The 20,336-nt window shown below is 40.5% G+C and overlaps 1 protein-coding gene across 3 annotated transcripts in view; it reads right to left on the minus strand.

Moving 5' to 3' along the window:
• The window catches only part of NALF1 (NALCN channel auxiliary factor 1), an 860,129-nt gene extending 842,097 nt beyond the window's left edge, over nucleotides 1-18,032 (minus strand). Inside the window, exon 1 of one of the 3 annotated variants that reach the window (XM_063595860.1) lies at nucleotides 16,584-18,032. In XM_063595860.1, coding sequence (XP_063451930.1) covers nucleotides 16,584-17,495 — 912 coding nt within the window. In that variant the 5' untranslated portion in view covers nucleotides 17,496-18,032. The remainder of the gene's footprint in view (nucleotides 1-16,583) is intronic. The other 2 variants (XM_003832072.6, XM_063595861.1) reach the window with 2 other exon arrangements.
• Between the last annotated feature and the right edge of the window lie 2,304 nt (nucleotides 18,033-20,336).

Here is a 20,336-nt window from a genome sequence, read left to right on the forward strand (position 1 = left end):
AAGATATTGTGTAATTAGAGCATAATGATGACCGTTAGGGATTTAGCTTCTTCCTCATTTTACTGGTAATACTCTATCTCACTTCATAATGTGAAATAAATACAGAACAATGTTTGGAAAGTGATATTTAAAACATTTGCTATGAGTGATTTGAATTTTTGGAACTATATGACCTGCCTAGGTGACTTGTCAGAGGTTATAACAACCTTGCTTCTCTGCACATCCTAGGGAAGTTATCTGAATAAGATTGTGTAGTAAAGAAAAATATTGATAGTTCTCTCCTCTAAAGTTTGTAAGACTTTGGGAAGATTTGAAGGGGTCAGTGTGATCTAAATGGCTGGGTGGTAAGTTAATCTGCAAGCTTCACCCACATGTCTGGTGCACGGCCTGGGAAGACACAAAAGCTGGACTCAACCGAGACTGTATGAAGAAGCCTGCCCAAGGCCTCTCTATGAGGCTTGGACTTCCTAGCAGTGTGCTGGCCTTGGGCTAATTGAACATCTTACAGGGCAGCTCAAAGCTTCAAGAATACTTGTCCCAGTAAACAGCATGAAAACTGCATGGCCTTTTATCATCTACCTTGGAAGTCCTAGAACATTATTTCTGCCCTACTCACTCTCAACTGGAGGAGTGTCAAAGAACCTGCCACGGTGTTTCATAACCACCCACCGGCAAGCTCTCTTCTTTTCCTTTTTTCTTTCTTTTCTTCTTCGCAAGGGATTAGACAAAAATAATTAAGAAACAATGCCTATCTTTAAGAGTACTCTCAAAATCTAATAGGAGAAACAAAGGCACTGGTATATAATTCATTTTATAGCTTTATCATGTAAATTATTCATGTGTTGCTAGAAATTGTCTTCAGGCTAATACTTTTAGTAATTTATTATTTTCTTCCTTTTCAACAATTTGTATGCAACTTTTGAAAATTAAGATTGTTTCTACACCAAGTAATATGACAAAAAATAAATGTAAAATTGTGTTAAAATGCCTTAGTTAAGAATGCTGTGCCCTAGGCCTTAGTTTTCTTATCTGCAAAATGGGATAATTATCAGGCCTACTTCACAGAATGAAATAAATTGGCCTGGCATTATCACTAAGTGCTAATTGTTCACTACCACTACCTACCAGAGGAAGAAATCTTCCCTCCAGCTTAGGCATAATTTTGCTGTCTCTCCACTTATCAAATTAAAATAAAAAGATAAAATTTGATTAAATCAATTATATTTAAAAAGACAGAAGAATGTTTTACATCACATACCTTCCCTGTACTTGGGTTGTTGACTGATATTAAACTGTTTTCAAATCAGATGACAAAAGCAGTCATAGTATTATACTTGTTTATATTGGTTTCTATTATAAGTAATAGACTTTACATGCACACATACACACGAAAAGCCGAATCATGGCCATTAGGGATTCAGTTTCTTCCAGTAACAGCTTCTTCCTTGTTTTACTGGTGATACTCTAACTCATTTCATAATGCGAAATAATACAGAACAATGTTTGGAAAGCGATATTTAAAACATTGGCTGGCCAGGCACGGTGACTCACGCCTATAATCCCAGCACTTTGGGAGGCCAAGGCGGGTGGATTACCTGAGGTCAGGAGTTCAATACCAGCCTGGCCAACATGGTGAAACTCCATCTCTACTAAAAGTACAAAAATTAGCCGAACGTGGTGGCATGTGCCTGTAATCCCAGCTACTTGGGAGGCTGAGGCAAGAGAATCACTTGAACCCAGGAGGCAGAGGTTGCAGTGAGCCAAGATCGCACTCCTGCACTCCAGCCTGGATGACAGAGCGAGACTCCATCTCCAAAAAAAAAGTAAAAGAAAAAGAAAATTGCTGTGAACAATTTGAATTTTTGGAACTATATGACCTGCCTAGGTGATCTGTCGGAGGTTATAACAATCTTGCTTCTCTGCACATCCTAGGGAAGTTATCTGAATAAGATCGTGTAGTGTGTAGTAAAGGACAATATTGACAGTTTACCCCCATGGTTGAATTAATCTTTCAATTATGTTGTCAAATAGTCACTTTTTCTGTTAAGTGGAATCTTCTCTCTTTCAATGTTGTCTGAATTTTTTACCGGACATGGTAACCTTCTAGTATCTTTTCAGTGTCTTCCAATTCATAAACTAGGCAGCAGAATGAAATAGTGACATATTTTGCTAACACCTTCTAATTTGGAAAACAAGTGACATTAGCTTTAAAATTGCACATATGGAAAAGTTCACAGATGAACAGTTTTTTTTTTTTTCTTTAAGTGGCCAGATTAAGGAGACACATCCCCACTGCAAGCTATGGAGTGATCACATCACTGTTTATTACTTTTCAAACCCATAATTAGCCATAAAGAAACATGTACAAATAAAATACTGTATTTATATTTCCCATATAAAAGACTCTGTTGTTCAGTTATAAAGTTATCAAACACTATATTTTATAAAATTCCTATTTTGTAATTATCTGACTTAGAGCTTATTACATTTTAGAAGAGAAACAACGACCCTTTCATAAGCAAGGAGAAGGAACAACAGTCAGGTTGAAATTGCTGCACTGTCTTAATTTCAAAGATCTGAGTAAAATCTAATTTTCAGTTACAGGTTAGAAGTGGGACTGTTTGAAAAGGGAAATGTGTTAACTAGAATTTTTAAGTAACAGATTAAGAGCACAATGCTTTTGGATTAAGGGCTTTACAGGCCCTTTCATTTTTTTTTGTTTGTTTGTTTTTTGAGACAAATTCTTGCTCTGTCATGCAGGCTTGAGTGCAGCAGGACAATCATAGCTCACTGCAGCCTCTACCTCCTAAGCCCAAGCAACCCTCCTACCTCAGCCCCCCAAGTAGCTTGGACTTCAGTGCATGCCACCATGCCCGGCTATTTTTTTTTTTTAATTTGGGGGGTGTCACTATGTTGCCCAAGATGGACTTGAACTCCCGGCCTCAAACAATCCCCCTGCCTCAGCCTCCCAAAGTGCTGGGATTACAGGTATGAGCCACCTCACCTGACCCACGCCCTTTAATCTTGTTCTAATTAATGTGCACCTAGAAAAAGAAAAGCAAGTATTCTTCTAGGTTTTCCATTATATTCTTTTCTTCCTTTCCTTTAATAAGCATCGTGTTTATATACAAATGGCTTACATTTTTCCATGTCCATATATGAGTCACGCATGATGAAATACTTGATGACTTCTTCCTTTTTAAACTAGGTGCACTGTGGGACACCTTTTATCTCAGTGCCTAAATTACCATTGCCATATAATAATGGCACTCAAATTAAGAACCATTTCCACTAAAATTCTATTCTTAAGACGCAATATTCATTTGTTGCTCTACTATGCTTCTTTTTCCATGTAGTACACAACACTTGTGTGACAAAATGCATTCCCAGAGAAAATGATCACAAATTAAGACATTAAAATGTTTCTTTATGCAGCATCCTTTAATGACGCTGGACAATGATCATATCCTTTGCACAAAGTCACTGTGATCATTTCGAGGAAATGCATGTGGGCTTTTCAGAACTGCCAGATCTTGGTCTGTCTGATTCATGTGCTCATTCCACAAGCATGGGCAACTGAGAAAATGGTCCTTCACCATTACTTGAAGAAATCAGAAGAACCAGGTTGAAAAGCCCCTTGGAAAATTATTTTTCTTAAGTTTCCACATTAAGTACATTATCTGTTGTCATGGCATCAAAAAAACACAATAGAAAAAGTATAGGTTCAGGGCCATACAAAATAACCCACAATGGAGATAGCATTCCACTGATAAGAGAAAAGTATTATAATCGGTCAGAGGTAGGAAACAGGAACTCTCAAACATCATTTTGCGGTTTTCCTGGCTTATTTGCAGCATCCTTTCAGCCACTTCATCTTGTCCCATGCATTTCAAATGTCACACTATTAAGATGAATTAATTAAGTCATATTTGAGTGAATATGATTTTTTCCCAAAGCCAGCTCTATCGTAAATTAATTTTTCTAAAATTCTTCTACTCTAGTCATCACATGGAAAAAAAGGAAATTGTTGAGTGCTGTATAGTGTCTTCAGCTATATTGTTTTAATATTATTAATGTTCTCCAGTTGTAAAAGAAATGCAAATTTGCACGGCTCAGATTTTGCATTTAATCTGACTAAAGTTGATATTGTGAGAAAATTTAACATCCATCTAAGTAGGCTGTAATAGTGAAAACCTGAGCTTCATTTCCTAATCAGTGATTTACCACATTTCTGAGAAAGATTATTAGCCCCAGAAAATTAATTGACAAAACAATGTTTTAAATCTTCGCATATTTGTATTTGTCTCAATTGTAGTTATTTATGGGTCTTAGTTTCTTTTCCTGTGGACACAGTCAAAAAGGGAACTAGGAAAAACTGATAAGCATTGTAACCACTCCTGCAATTACAGCCTTTTGTAAAGTTGCTACTTTTATGAAACAATTGGGAACACCAAAGATTATCCCCACAGCTTTAAGAACACTTTGAAATTTTCACTATGAAAAAATTTGAGTTCTTAGTATCACAATACTGCAATACCACAAATTAAAATTTAAACTAATAAATTTAATTCTAAATGTACAATTAAGAATTTAAGACATAAATATCAATAGACTTTCCTAATGTTCCACAGATTTTGCAGTTATTTAGAAATGAGAAATGTATTTACCAAAGACTAAATAAAACACACAAAAATAGATTGGGTACTCTTTCAAAAAAGACTTTAAAACTTTAAAAAGTTTGATGTTATCAAAAAACAGCTCCTTTGACTCACTGCAGGTGAAATAGCATAGAAATAGTTGGATTGTTTCACCCACTAAGTTGTAAGGACAACAAAATACTAAAAAATACTTAAAAGATTGGATCAACTATTTTAATCATCTTAAAGAGCTAATTCATTTAATGGAGAAATCCAATTTAGTTGACAGCAAATACTCCATTTTCTTGTCAATGAAGCAAAACTATGCAGATAGGATTTTATTCACTCAGAGCTGAATTCTCTCCTCTTTACTAGAATTTGCAGGCACACTGAATAAAAACGAACATTCGGTGTAAAAAAAGCCAAAGCTGAAATGATATAAAAGGATTCATCTTTTCATAAGTGACTTTTAATATTCAATATATATATTTAGAAACTTTCCGGGACCCATAGAATATATCTGAAACCTGCCATACTTGGCCAAACCTCCAGAAAGCAGGTCACTTGCATTTTCATGCTTGTGGCCTCTCTTTTTTCTCGCTATTTCACTATTTCATCTGGACTGTGGCATGAGGCCATTGCCTGAGAAGGAATACCTGCCTGACAACTTGTTGGCTAGTGGTCCATAACCACCAGTCTGCTGTTCACTACGGCCGGAGATACCCGATTTTAAATGATTTAAGATTCACATTGACCTTTTTAAAAACATTTGCTTCTCTCCAAACTCTGCAGCTATCTAAGGTCACTGTGATTCCTGAGGTTAAATTTATTACCCATGCCTTTTTAAAAAGACCTATTTGGGGTCAGGGGCGGTGGCTCACGCCTGTAATCTCAACACTTTGGGAGGCCGAGGCGGGCAGATCACGAGGTCAAGAGATTGATACCATCCTGGCCAACATGGCAAAACACCGTCTCTACTAAAAGTACAAAAAAAATTAGCCATGCACGGTGGTGTGCACCTGTAATCCCAGCTACTCGGGAGGCTGACGCAGGAGAATTGCTTGAACCCGGGAGGCGCAGGTTGCAGTGAGCCAAGATCGCGCCACTGCACTTCAGCCTGGCGACACAGGTTCCGTCTCAAAAAAAAAAAAAAAAAAAAGACCTATATGGAAACCTACTTCAAAATGTCTGTGAGGCAGTTCATTTGGACTAGGAAAAGGCCAACTTTTGGTAAGAAACCAATTACTGAGATTAGGCAGATAACCTCGTGGATCTTTTCTACCCGCTCAGCATCTAGAGAGCAGGCACAGTGGAGTGCTGGTGAGGTGTAGCAGGGAGTGGTCACCTCTTTGCAGAGGCGTTTCGCTGACAGAAAGGAAGCTCTAGCCACATTTCACCACACGCTTGCTCCATTGTATCTCTGGGTGCTGCCTTAAACTGGATGCACCAATCCCCATTTTACAGGAACTGGTGAAAGCACCCTGGGAATCAAGGCCTCTCTGACTCTTAAGCCTATGCTCATTCCTTACACCAAGATTGTCCAACCCCCGGCCCGTGGGCCGCTGGCAGCCCAGGAGAGCTTTGAATGTGGCCCAACACAAATTCATAAACTTTCTTAAAACATTTTTGTGATTTGTTTTTAGCTCATCAGCTATCATTAGTGTTAGTGTATTTTATGTGTGGCTCAAGACAATTCTTCTTCCAATGTGGCCCCCAGAAGCCAAAAGATTGGACACCCCTGCTTTACACCAAGCTGCCACAACAACACACATTCTGGATGAAGCAAGTTACATTATCTTTTACGTACCAAAGAATTGTACACTTTATCCACTCCTGCTGTTCTCCTCCACCTCCTTCCCTCTAAAACAAAAACAAAAGAAAGAACAGGGCAACCAGACATGGGCAAAGACTTGCGGCACAGTGAGCAGTATAAGGTAATAGTGAAGGTAAACCCAAGAGATTAAGAGCCAGGTGTTCCTGGGTTTGAATTCTGGGTGTGCCATACTTACCTATGAGAACGTTCGCACACTCTTAACCTAAGTCTTAATTACCGCTTTGATAAAGAAAACTGAGTTTGCCCATGATGTTGAATTTTTGTGGGGAATGAATAACATATGGATGATAACATTATTATGACAGAACTTGTTTATTGAATAAGTGGAATTCCCTAAGAGCGAGAATTTTTTTTTTTTTTCAGACAGGTTGTTGCCCTATTATCCAGGCTGGAGTACAGTGGCACGAATACTGCTCATTGGAGCCTCAAACTCATGGATTCAAATGACTTCCCACCTCAGCCTCCTGTGTAGCTGGGACACAGGTATGCACCACCATGCCCGGCTAATTTTAAAAAATTTTCTTGTAGAGACAGAGTCTCACTATCTTGCCCAAGCTGATCTCAAACTCCTGAACTCAAGCGATCCTCCTGCCTTAGCCTCCCAAAGTGCTGGGATTACAGTCATGAGCCACTGCACCTGGACAAGAGAAAGAATTTGTATACAATGACTTCAGTTCTTTTGATAATGTCCCCAAAGAATTGGATGTGGACATGAATAACTATGTGCAAAGAAGTGCTGTGAAACCAATGGAGAAAGGTCATATGAAAACTTCCCCTTCCCGGCACCACCATAATGTTGAGTCCTGCTTTGCTCTAGAGGGTTCTTTGAGAGTTTATAATGCTTGATGTGTTTGTGACCAGAAGAGATGAGACAGTATATATTCTTGATATTAGCAAGAGCAAACAATTACTTATACATTAGTTTCACTTCCTGTCTAACTCTAGGGTAAGTATATATACTTTATTCATTATTTTTTAAATTATTCTCACGGATAACATGGATAGGAATCAGAGAAATAATTTAAAGTTGAAATTGGCAAGCTTTCCTTTTTAAAATCAAAGTACTACTACTGTGAGCAAGGTGTTAGGCTAAAAAAAATAGTTATTTTTTATGTGATGGAATTTTATTGGCACTAAGTACCATCTCACCATGCAAAGTCATTCCGGGTGCCTCATCGTATGCCAAAGGATGTTGGATGGAATGTTTAAAATTATGTAGCCCAACCTGCAACCCACAGGAAAGATGCTCTCTAGGGTGGTGGCCGACAGCTCCCATCCCATTTGTACATCTTCTGTGGAAATGTGCTCTTGAGTTCCTCAGACAGCCCTTGCTTTTGTAGGAGAGCAACTCCTTTCATAGAACACTCTTCCTTATGTAGAGCAGAGATCTTCTTGCCAAAACACCTGCACACAGAGCCTCACTCTCACCCCTAAAGCAACACAAAGCATTGGATAGTAAGACTTCCTTCCACAGGACGATTTTCGTCAAGTTAAAGAACCTTGCTGTGTCTCCCTGTGTCTTCTCTATCTCGGGGTAATCCTGTTTTCATTCATGCAGCACAGCTTCCAGCCTTTTCTTCAACCTGCTCCATCTTCTCTGTCATGGCTACCAGGTTTGCCTTGTCTGGTAGCTCTAGCTCGACATTCAAGGATATCTGTTACCCACTTCATCTCAGTCCTCAATCAATAAAAATACTAACTATGGCTGACTGGATAAATGCCGAGTGAAGTAGAGAACAACAGAGACAACCAACCATAACAGAATACAAAGCTGGAAATCTAGGGTGCAGGACAAAGTTGACACCTTCTACAATGGAATCTGGAGGCACATGGCTTTCCAATGCCTGACAGACGACATAACACAAAATGTTTCCCAAGACCATTTCTACCCACAGGTTTACAGGAGATGGAGGATCACTACAATGGTTTCTCCCCTTGTCCTCTCAAAAAGGCTGTGAACCAAAGTGCTCAAGGCCTTTGGTTACGCACCTATCAGGATCCAGTCAATCTAAAATGTAGCACGTGTTAATCTCTAAATTAAAATAGAGAAAAAAAATTCCAGCCTTAGGAATGAAACATTTTACTTCAACTGAACTTATATTTTCCATTTTACTCTACAGTTGTTCAATAATTGAGTCATCTTTCTAGAGAAGCACAATAAATGTAGGTGCAATAAATCAGAGGATTTTACCATACAATATGCAAAGTCTGTTTATAAAAGTCTTGTGAATCAGTCTTCTATACAGAAAATTTATATGAGATCTCAAGTGAGGACTATATTAATTTTATTGATGTCTCCCATGGGTTTTAATGAATTGCTCCCATTTACTGGGCAGTATCAAGCCCTAGGCAAGGTCTTTTCATATACCAGACTAAAAGACTCTGCCATATTGAAATTATGAATTCATAGAAATTATCGCCAATCTCCAAAGTTTATTTCCATCCCACCAAAACCATACACACATCCTTTCTCTACTCAGCTCTAAACGTGAAATCAGAAACCTACGTGTTCTTCTGATCTTCACATTATTCATTCATATTCAGGTTACTTAAGTCTTTGACATGATAAACCCGGCCATCCATCCTAGTTGCCCAGGACTCTCACATTTCTGTCTTCTTTGTTTGCTATATCATCGAAAAATGTTTTTAATGATAAATTAAAACTAAACAGAAGTAGTAAATATGGCAAAATTCATAATAATTGTAAAATGTATAAGACAGTTACATGTGGGTTTATTATAATAATGTCTTAATTCTTTGGGATGTTTGTAAATATTTCTAATCAAAAGGAAAAAGAAAACATTTACAGTGATGAAGTGACCCTAATATTTAAATTACCCATCTCAGCTGGGTGCGGTGGCTCAGGCCTGTAATCCCAGCACTTTGGAAAGCCAAGGTGGGAGCATCACCCGAGGTGGAGAGTTCAAGACCTGGCCAACATTTGGAAACCCCATCTCTATTACAAATACAAAAAATTAGCCATTTGTGGTGAGGCACACCTGTAATCCCAGCTACTCAGTGGGCTGAGGCATAAAAATCACTTGAACTGGGAGACAGAGGTAGCAGTGAACTGAGATTGCGCCAATGCACTCCAGCCTGGGCAACAGAGTGAGACACTGTCTCAAAATAGATTAATTAATTAATAACCCATCTGTTTGACCTTGGGATAGTTAACTTTATGTCCTCACATTCCCCATCTGTAAAATCTGTAATAATACTTCCCTCATAAAGTTGATGTGATGATTAAACAAATTAGAATAGTTTCTGACATCTAATAAATTCTGAAGCTTGTTACCTGCCATTAAAGATTGCTCTAGGGCTTAAATTTCTGGGTGATTTAAATCATTTTCTGTAAGAGTTAATACTTAGTAATGATCGTCTATTTAACGTCTTAGTTCAGTTTTCTATTCAAATAAACAAAGTCAGTGACAGCTCCATAAGAAAGAGATCAATCTTTTTTGATGGAGGTGAAGGTACAGAGAAGAAAAGAAAGAATTCTGAACTTCGAGTTCCCCACGGTACACAGGCTCTGGAAATGCAGCTAACAAATGGCAGGAGAGGACCCAGCAATGGAAAGAAGGCACATTGACAAGGAGGAAAGGAAAACTGAGAGGTGAAGAGGCTAAGTCAGCAATTTTTTAATGTTGATAGAACTCATTTTCCTTCTTGAGCAAAATGAAGTAGCTGACATACAAAATCCCCATGTATTTCCAAAGAAATGATTATTGCATTCACCCACCACACATGTTCTACTGCTAAGATCAATAACGGTATTTAAACAGGTATTAAACATCTATCTTTTGCAGGATCTTTAAGCATCTGAGATAGCTTCTATAAATTTTGTTTGTAAATGACTCAATGTAGAAAGAAAACTTCAAGTGGGGAAAATCAACTACCATATTTTAACACCTTAAAAGCCCAAGAATTTTAAAAAACTACCCAAGAATTAAATATTTTCATGCATTCCAGTACAATACATCTGTAAGTCATTAACAATTTGTTGACAAGAAAGAAGTCATGTTAACCATCTCTCATTTCCAGTATTAAAGAATCAGAGTAGGCGGGTGCGGTGGCTCATGCCTGTAATCTCAGCAATTTAGAAGGCCGAGGTGGGTGGATCATTTGAGGTCAGGAGTTCGAGACCAGCCTGGCCAACATGGTGAAACACCATCTCTACTAAAAATACAAAAATTAGCTGGGCATGGTGCCAGGCTATAATCGCAGCTACTGTAATCCCACCTACTCGGGAGACTGAGGCAGGAGAATCGCTTGAACTCAGGAGGAGGAGGTTGCAGTGAGCTGAGATCACGCCACTGCACTCCAGCCTGGACGACAGAGCAAAACTCCAACTCAAAAAAAAAAAAAAAAAAATCAGAGTAAATTAGAGCATTACATTGAAGAAATTCCACTATGTAGATTACAATGATGCTTGATTTCTTATTAGATAAAATTTAAATTTAACTTTATATAGTATCTCATGAATTAAACTTAAAAAATAAAAAAGATGACTGATATTACAACCTTGGCTAAAATAAAGAAAATCCATAGTTGCCTGACAAAACCTTAAACAGTCAAAACTCTGGCCCTCCACACATCCATCTCCTTCTCTCCATGATCCCTTCTAGCACATTCCCTAACTCTGAGACCCAGTTAGTTCACTTCTCATGCACTTTCTCAGTCTCATCAATAGAAATTCGTTCCCTGCCCTTGGGATGTGTCTTACTGCCATTACCACTTTTTAAAAATATCTGAGTTATACTTTCATCAGTTGAGCAAATGGGATTATGATGTACTACTGAGATATAGGAGCTGAAAGGTCATTCTGTATCAATTGTCACTGTGAACCAGAATGGTGGTTCCCAACCTTGGCTGCACATCAGAATCACCAGGGAGACTTTGACAGAGCGCAGACCCATGACACCGGCAGGACGATAAAATCAGAATCTCTTAGGGTTGGGATGCCCTGGCCTTAGCGCCCTCAAAGATTTCCAGGATGTTCCACTGTGACCCCAAAGGCCACTAATCTAGAGTATATGTTAACTGAAAAAAATATATTTGCAATGTAGATCAATATAAACAACAAAATATTTGGTGCTTAGTCATTGTGAGATCAACACAGCGGATAAAGATTTTAAAAGAAATTGAGAAATAAAATTAAAGCAATAGTTCACATCATTCAAATCAAAATAGTCTTTTGTTTGAAACAGTTATCCATAAATTTGTTCTCGTACATTAAATCTGGTAAAAATATATGTTAATGAATTATGATTTACGTGTGGAGGAGAATGAGAGCATTGCTTGATTTCCTTTGTTAATACTTTAATTCATCGTGTATATGTGGACACTAACTTCATCTAATAAAAGAGGTTAAAAACAATATATAACAGCCATTATTTAAACTTTGTGATCATACCTATGTAGCCACTAGTTTGACCCAGTTACAAGTTCAAACTAAAAATATGTATTCCATGGTCTGTGAGAAAACAAATATCTAATAATAAGATATAATGTGGGATATCTTTCTATAAAAATAAAACACAAATCATAAATCAATAGTTGTACATGGAGCAAGAAGATAAAAAAAAAACCATAAACTAAAATGATTATGATATTCTCTTCAACCTCATAAATAGCTTTACTAATGGTTAAAGAAATAAAAATACGTATAACTATCATGCATCAATAAAAAAAATTTAAGTAGTCATCTGCATGGTCAGACTGATCTTGTAGAGAAGCAATTCCACTATAAAAATTATTTGTAAATAAAGTGGTAGAATATTAAAAGGTTCTATTTATAGATGTGTACTCCACACTTCTGAACAGTGACATGATATTACAATAGCACTTAGTCAAAAGCAAAATATTTTTGGTTCAAAATTTAAGTGATAAAAAATTGTAAGATACTTGATTTCTTCTTAAAAAACTATTTCTTGGCCAGGCGCTGTGGCTCACACTTGTAATCCCAGCACTTTGGGAGGCCAAGGCGGGCAGATCACGAGGTCAGGAGATCGAGACCATCCTGGCTTACATGATGAAACACCATCTCTATGAAAAATACAAAAAATTAGCTAGGCGTGGTGGCACGCACCTGTAGTCCCAGCTACGCGGGAGGCTGAAGCAGGAGAATCGGTTGAACCCGGGAGGTGGAAGTTGAATGAGCCAAGATTGCGCCACTGCACTCCAGCCTGGGCGACAGAGTGAGAACTATTTCTTTATGAATCTTCAGTGTGTAACACTAAAATACATAAGAATTTAAGAAATGCATTTTTTTTCTTTTCAAATTGTACATTATGTAAACCAAACTCTACGTTCTCAAACTAGTTGGGTAATGTTTGTGGGTGATGCAAATGAGAAAGCCCTGCTGTACATGCCTAATACTTGCAAGGTATCCTTTTGGTCAGAGTCTGTTATATAAAAATAAGCAATATAATCTGCTTTAATATAAGATTGTAAAAATAAAAATGTGAGCATTCATACATTCTTGAGAGAACAAAAATTACAATTTATACTGAGAGAACTGAAGTACAGATGGTACAATGGTTTATTTTGCAATCTAATCTCAAACCCACTTACACTGACCAACTGTTTGAGGGAATAGTAACTAAATAAAGCTATCAATAACTTTAGAAGTTTGTCTGTAAAATAAAAGTTTATATCCCATAAATTCCTCACTTTTATATTCATTTGCAAGAATTCTCAGGAACTAAAGAATGGCACGTATAAGAGAAAATATGTATTTAAGAAAAATCAAGCATGTTTATAATAAATATTTGTACTTTTGTAACTTAGAATATTTCATTTTTTAATATTGTCGAACAACTTAAAAATTTTGGTAGCTTTGTCAGTTTTTTATTATGCATCAAAAACATTGTTTTAAATAACACTGTAAACTACAGGGGAAAATTTCTGCTGTAGTATTTACTACTCAATTGATGTAATGTAGCAAAATGCTATAGTATTAATGATATAGTCAACATCTCGTGTTCTTTATTTATCCATAAATAATTTCCCAGATAAATGCATATATTTACATTTATCAGAATATTTAAAAATATTGAGTGCACATTTTTTTCTATGATACATTGCAATACAGAAGTACATCCAATCTATATTTGACCAGCAATTACTATAAGTTTGAGACACTATAATTTTATTAGATCTATTCTAAGGGGTTTCTTCTGAATAATTGGCCAAAAAGCCTTTTAAACAATTTAAATCAAAATGAAATTTAATTTATTCTTATTTTATATGAAATGTAGCAATTTTGAATGAGGGCAGAATATGTAACCGGAAAGTAATAATTCATCCTAACTCTAAAATTTAGAAATCACTGCATTACTCATTTAATTATAAATGAGTATAATAAAGTTAATATAGTTTTTCTAAAATATGTATCCCAAAAATTTGTGGTGCTAACATGATTTTATGTATTCTTTTCTCTACAATCTTAATAAATATATTTATAAATTATAAATAAAAAATTAATTTTAATGAAAATATTACCAATTACAGAAATATAATACATTTACTTTTAATGTAGCCTATGACTTTGCAGATGCCTTCAGAAAGGAAAAATTTTGCATAGAACTTCTATCTTGAACAAGGCTCCTAATGATAGTCATTTCATAGGCATAAGTCCATCTGAAATAAGTAAAAGTGTTCAGAAAGAAACTCAGGTATATCTTTCAAGGACAAAAAACATTTTAAGTAATGCGGCATAGTTTATATGTGAATGTGTTTGTGGCTTTTTCAGAATCAAAGAGAAATTATATGTTAAACTAAGAAACTATGCTTTTACTCCCTTTCTACATATAATCAATTGATTTGTGAGTCTTAAACCAAGAACACCACACTTCAAATTTGCAACTGTAATTTTTGACAACAGCTATTATGGAATAAATATTTCAAGTTTACAAGAAACCACAACAAAAAAACACCCCACAACCAATAAACGTCTGCACGACATAACATGCAATTAATTCTCCATTGCGGTGATAAGAAATCAAGTGTCTGCATTTACTTATCAAGGCGAAGACTAAGTTTTTAAAGAAATTAAGGTTTTTATAATGTGCTTTTTTGTGCCTACAATTAACTTCTACTTTACACAAAAACATAATCCAGAAGTAGGCAATAACGTTATAAATGAGTTAACTTACACTATACTTTATCGCTATGATTATGTAAATGATGTAAATATACAGTTGAGAGGTAATTTAGGTTAAGGGGAAAGAAAACTTTTTAATATATTTACTTGAACATTTAAACTAAGATGTATTTGGCATGCTCATTTGAAAATACGCTGCAGTCTATTGTCAATACAGACTGTCTTTTAAATACTGAGTTATACAAATGGAAATTATCAGAAATTAGGGTTTACATGCAGGGAAGGAGGCAAATATAATTATTACAGGGTACCACTCTTAAACACAACTAAACTGAACCCTCTGCAATCCTTTTATTACTAGTAGAATTAGAAGACGTAGAGTTTCCTTTTCTTTACAATTTCAATGCAACATATCTTGTCAAAATAAATAACTGCAATTATTGCAGTAGTTATTCATTATTAATTTCTACCATTAAAGTTTTATTCCCAGGCATAAGTTAAAGTGATATGGTTAAAAAAATAGATAAAAAAGTTTAAGATACACTTGTCTAGTGAAGTATCACTCTAAATTAATGTTGTAAATTCAGACTTACTATTTTCAGAGAGCTGTGTTTCTGGTCTTGAAGAATGAGAATAAGGCAAGGTCAGTTTGAGTTTAATTTAACTGTCAAAAGCACAACTAATCCGCCCAAAGTAAAATATGGCCCTTCGACTGTGTTCATTTAAAATAGGCATCCCTTAGTCCAGTTCTTTTATCAAAAAAATCACAAAATTATTTGACCTATACCACCCTTGACTTTATTTTCCCAGCAGAACGCAAGTGAGACAGAGGGACAGTTGTTCTGCTTGTATATGGGATTGGGAAAGTAGGAGAGAAAGAGAGAGAATGTGGTGTATTATTTCCCTTGAAAAGCAGTACCCGTTTATTGTGTTGTGTAAGAAATTACCCTTGGAACAAAACATTAAGGCTTATAGAGATACTGTCATTACATCTTCCCTACTAAAGGTCACTGCAGTATCTTCATCTTCAGTACAGCTCTTGGGTAAATCTCATTTCAGCACCACGGACAGAGACGCTTCTATTAAAACCTGCGCCTATTGTTGCATTTGCATCGACCAATTCTTAAGAAACTTGCGCAGGCTTTCCATTTGCCCATCAGCAAGGGTTATATTCTTTATTACACTGAACAGGGAGAGCTTAAATATAATACAGACTATTAAATATTTCAGTAAATTTTAACTACATCATCAACGTTTTGCTATTTAATACTTCTGGAAAGCATACTGAAAATCAAGCTAATTACATAGTGTGTCTGATAAATAGCCTATTGCTAGTCAATCACTAGACACCTAATTACAACTGTTCATTCATAGTGAGTCCCAGATCAATAATTATACAAATGTCCAAGAGCAAACAGAAAACTTAAAAAAAGTAAATATCCTCAGGTAGGCCCCCAGACTTTCTGAACAACCAGAACTACCCCTGTAAAAACAGGTAATTTTTTTTAACTACCGAAACAACTACAACCACTTTCTCTTGCTCAACCAACTTAATGATGTCACTATGAGAGCGTTCCTGTGTGCAGATCTATATTGCAAACCACACATGCCTGTCTCGAACTCTTCTGACTTTACCTGTGAGCATCAGTGTGCAGTCTCATTGCTATCTTCCTGACAAGACTTTTTCAACTTCCTTTTCTTAAAAGATGTAACAGAGTTTGAGCCAACTGCATGAATGTAAGAAACAGTAAAGTGCCAGCTTGATTATCTCAGATAATCGGGGACTTCCCTGATCTTCCAAGGACTCCCAGAAGAAGGCATCAGTCAGTCCACCAGCAATCCACCAGGTATTCTCATCTCAAACAGCAAGCCAAGCTCTTAATAACCGCAGAAAACACAAAGTAACAAAACCAGAGCCAAAAAATAATAATAATAAACTTGAGAAGACACCCCAACCAAGCAGAGATAGGAAAGTGCAGGAAAGGGGGAAACCCCCGAGAGTTCCTACCTTACAGTCTTCAGGACAGGATTTCACCGAGTACTCCTCTGACTGTAAATATTTGTGGAGCACGCTTTCAAACTCTTCGTATTTCTCCTGAGCATGGTGGTCATAGTCCTGGTAAGCCTCGACGCACTGCCTGCAAGTGGTCATCTCGCCGCCTTCCTTGAGCACCACATCCAGACTGCAGTTCAAAGTGTTGGGACTGGACAACCCCGAGAACAACTCCCAAAGTGTGTAGGAATTACAAAACGAAAGGTAAAAATCCGACAAGTTCCAGAGCGGAGTGGGATGCTTGCTCCTCACCTCCTGCCCGTCCCCCCCGGCCGCCCCCCGACTCCAGTTCCTGGCGCACACCGCGTCCGCATTCTCTACCGTGAAGCACTGGCCCGAGGACGCGCCCTGGGGGTAACAAGTCTCCAGGCGCCACACGGGCTTGGCAGAGTTTCCTAGAAAAAGAGCCTTGCCCCGGTCGTCTTTGCCTCGGTTGCCCTTGCCGCCGCCGCCGCCGCCGCCGTCTCCCGGGGAGGGGGGCAGGGTGGGGGACGAGGAGGCGGAGAGGAGTCTGTGTGCCTGGGCGGCGGGCGAGGACTCCCCCATGCTCGCCAGGAGCGCGGGCCAGGAGGGCTCCTGCTGCCGCCGCTGCTGCTGCTGCTGCTGCCGCTGCCTCTGCTGCTGCTGCTGCTGCTGCCGCTGCTGCTGCTGGTGCTCCTTGTCCCGGGCCCGGGTCAGCTTGGCCTCGGCGCAGAACCACAAGTGATCAGAGAGCAGGACTGTGAAAAACAAGAGAGATGCCAGAGACAGTCGCCATTTCTGAGCCCTCTCGGAATCGATGAACGGTTTCTCGTTCTCTCGGGGTGCTGCCAACCAGATTTTTAAGCCGTCGTCATACTGCCGACACATCCAAGCACCCCTGGTCATATTTTGGGAACGCACAGCCCTGGCCGACTCCACCGTGAGGGCGCCTGTGCCGGTGTCACCACAATATGCATTGACTTAAAGGGTTTAATTTCCTTATCCCCTCCTCCCGTTTCTTCTCTCCTCTCTCTCTTTCTCTCTCTTCCCCTCTCCCTCTCTCCTCTCTCTCTCTCTCCCTCTCCCTCTCTTTTATCTCTCTCTGTCTCTTTTGCCTACATAAATATTACCAGGCTTTGAAGGAAGGTCTGACTTGCTTCCGACCTAATCATCAGCCGACCCCATCCTCTGTAGAGTGGGAAACAATAATGGAGAGAGAGAGAGAGACGGAGGAGGCTGGTGCTGGTGGCCGGTGGCGAGGCTGGGTGCAGGGGGCGATGGTGGAGGTGACAGGGTGGCTGGCGCGGCTCCGGTCACCCAGGCATTGTCAGCGCGCGGGTCCCCATGGCCCCGCGGAGCCCAGCCCGCTCTCCCCTGCCAGGGGCATGCCGCGCCTCCGCTGCCCACTGACGGCGCCCGGAGCGCCTCCCCTCCTCCTCCTCCTCCTCCTCCTCCTCCTCTTCTTCTCCTCCTCTTCCTCCTCCTTCCTTTCCTTCTCCTTCTTCTTCTCCTCCGCCTCCCGCTCCTGCTCCGCGCTGGCTCTCCCAGAGTCCGGAGCCCGGGCTGCCTCCGGCGGGGCGCTCCCTCCCCCCCACCCCCCACCCCGCGCTCTAAGTGCTGCCGCCGCCGCCGCTGCCGCAGGGCCGCCCGCGGGCGCCGCCGCCGGGGCTCCGACTGCTGACGCCGCCTCCCGCGGAGCTCCGGGCCGAATCGCCTGGGCTGGGCCTCCCGAGAGCCACAGTCATCTTCAGTCCGCGGGCTAAGTTGCCGCCATCTTCGTCCTGGAGAAACACTTTTTTGGGGGGAGCGCTGGCTTTTGCGTCATCTCCTCCCGCGCCGAGCTCGCTCCATCCTGGCGCAGTGGCGCCGGCTCGGCCCGGGAGGAGGGCGAAGGCGCGCGGGGGCGGGCGGCGGCGGGGCCGCGGGGCCCAGGGGCCCCCGCCCGGCTCCCCGGGCTCAGGCGCCTGCTCTTTCCTTTCCGTCCCCCTGTCCACGATATTTTGTTTTAATCACTGAAGAGAAAAATAAAAGTCAGACTGCGGACGGCATGGCCGGTGAGGCTCCTCGCGGCCGCACCGCTCGCACGCTCTGGCTCCGGGAAGCGTCTGAGTTGCAGGCGCCCGGGCAGAGGTCTCTACTGGTGCGAGGGTCTGGGCAGAGTCCTCTCAACTAAGGACCGAGCCACTTCGGATGGAAGGTGGGGGTCCGCGGAGGAAGCTCGAATTGGCTAGAAGAGGGATGAGGTGACATTTGGTCTCTGAATGCGTCTCGGATCCCGGACCCCGAGATCCATCGCTCCCAGTGCGTGCAGTTATTCCGTCCTGCTGTGTGACACGGGAGAATGGCGCGCACGCCTGTGCACCTGCATCGACCGTGTAGCTGCCTGGGTGACAGCCACCCATTTGTCTATGTTTTCTTTCCTATTCTAAAGTAAACGATTAGAAGTGGCCTCATAGAGTCTTAGGAAGAAACAGTAAGCCCTGTGCCACCCGGGGTCACTGCCTAGCCCTGCCCTCCGCGCGCACCGTCCGCGTCTCCGAGGGCTCCTCCTCGGACCTGGACCCTCTGGAGCGGCTTCGACCCTCCCTCTGCCCCCGCTGCCTGCGTCCAGACCCCCTCCCGGGTGGGCTCCTCCGAGGACCTCCGCAGCCGCGGGCGAGCTGGGTGCCTGCGAGTCGCCGCCGCAGTCTGAACCTCTGGTGCCCCTTAGCGTTGGCTCTCGGAGTTCTGAGAAGGGAAAGGAGACAGACACTCTGGGAAAATCTGGGGTCACCTCGATTCCGGCTCCTACGCTGGATGCCGTGGGCAAGCATCGGTCTCCTTTGATCTGAAGATCCTGCCCACTCCGCCCCTTGCCCCTGCCAGACCCGCGGGAGCAGGAGGTGGCGTGGGTGCCAGACGCTGCCGGTGCGCACCGAGTGCAGCGCTGCCCCGGCTCGCCCCGGGGGTCGCGTGGGAAAGCGGTTTGCAGTGTCGCCCTCCCTGCGGTGCTTTCCAAGGACCCTCATGCCCCGCCCGGGTGCACATTCACCACATGGGTCTTACTAGGTGACCTCGTTCTAAGTAAAATGCATTGAGAAACCAAAGGGATGGGGCATCCGTATCCATTTTCCTTTAACGAGCGCTGTGGGTGTTGGGGATGCGGGAGAAGTAGGTGTTTTTTAAAGAGAAAATTGCAAAACCTCTTGGGCAGGATTCGACCTACTAGCCTCTTCTGCTGCATAATAAGGTACTGTATACACTAAATTTTACCCCTAAAAATTTTCAGTTCTTACCAACTATAGGTAATGATCATCAAAAAGCTGCGTCCTGTTTGATGGCTGGTTTACTCAAGTGTCATGTAGTGTTTTAAAAGACGATTTGTGTAAGTAGATCATTCTAGTACTTTCGATTTCAGTGTGTTGAATTTCTGAGTAATGTCAGTTTTTCCTCATAATACAGACAAAATTATTATTAACCAGATTGTTTATTAATCAGGACTGTACTGTACATGCCACAATATTTCTTAACTAAATACGAGTGCATACATTCTCGCTGACATAACTATTATTATACAAGTACAGTTTGTGCATTGTAAAAAAGGTGTAAAAATCAGAAGAGCAATTTAAAAAGTCATGGTGATATCAACACCCAGAAATAATCAGTATTTTCATTTTACAGCATCTTCCTAACATTTTTATTTTGTATTACTAATTTCCTGTTTTGTGATATTCACTAGTCCAGCATTTTCGAAGGATTGAAGTATGA

The sequence above is a fragment of the Pan paniscus genome, chromosome 14 (genome assembly GCF_029289425.2).
Source record: "Pan paniscus chromosome 14, NHGRI_mPanPan1-v2.0_pri, whole genome shotgun sequence".
Classification (NCBI taxonomy): Eukaryota; Metazoa; Chordata; class Mammalia; order Primates; family Hominidae; genus Pan; species Pan paniscus.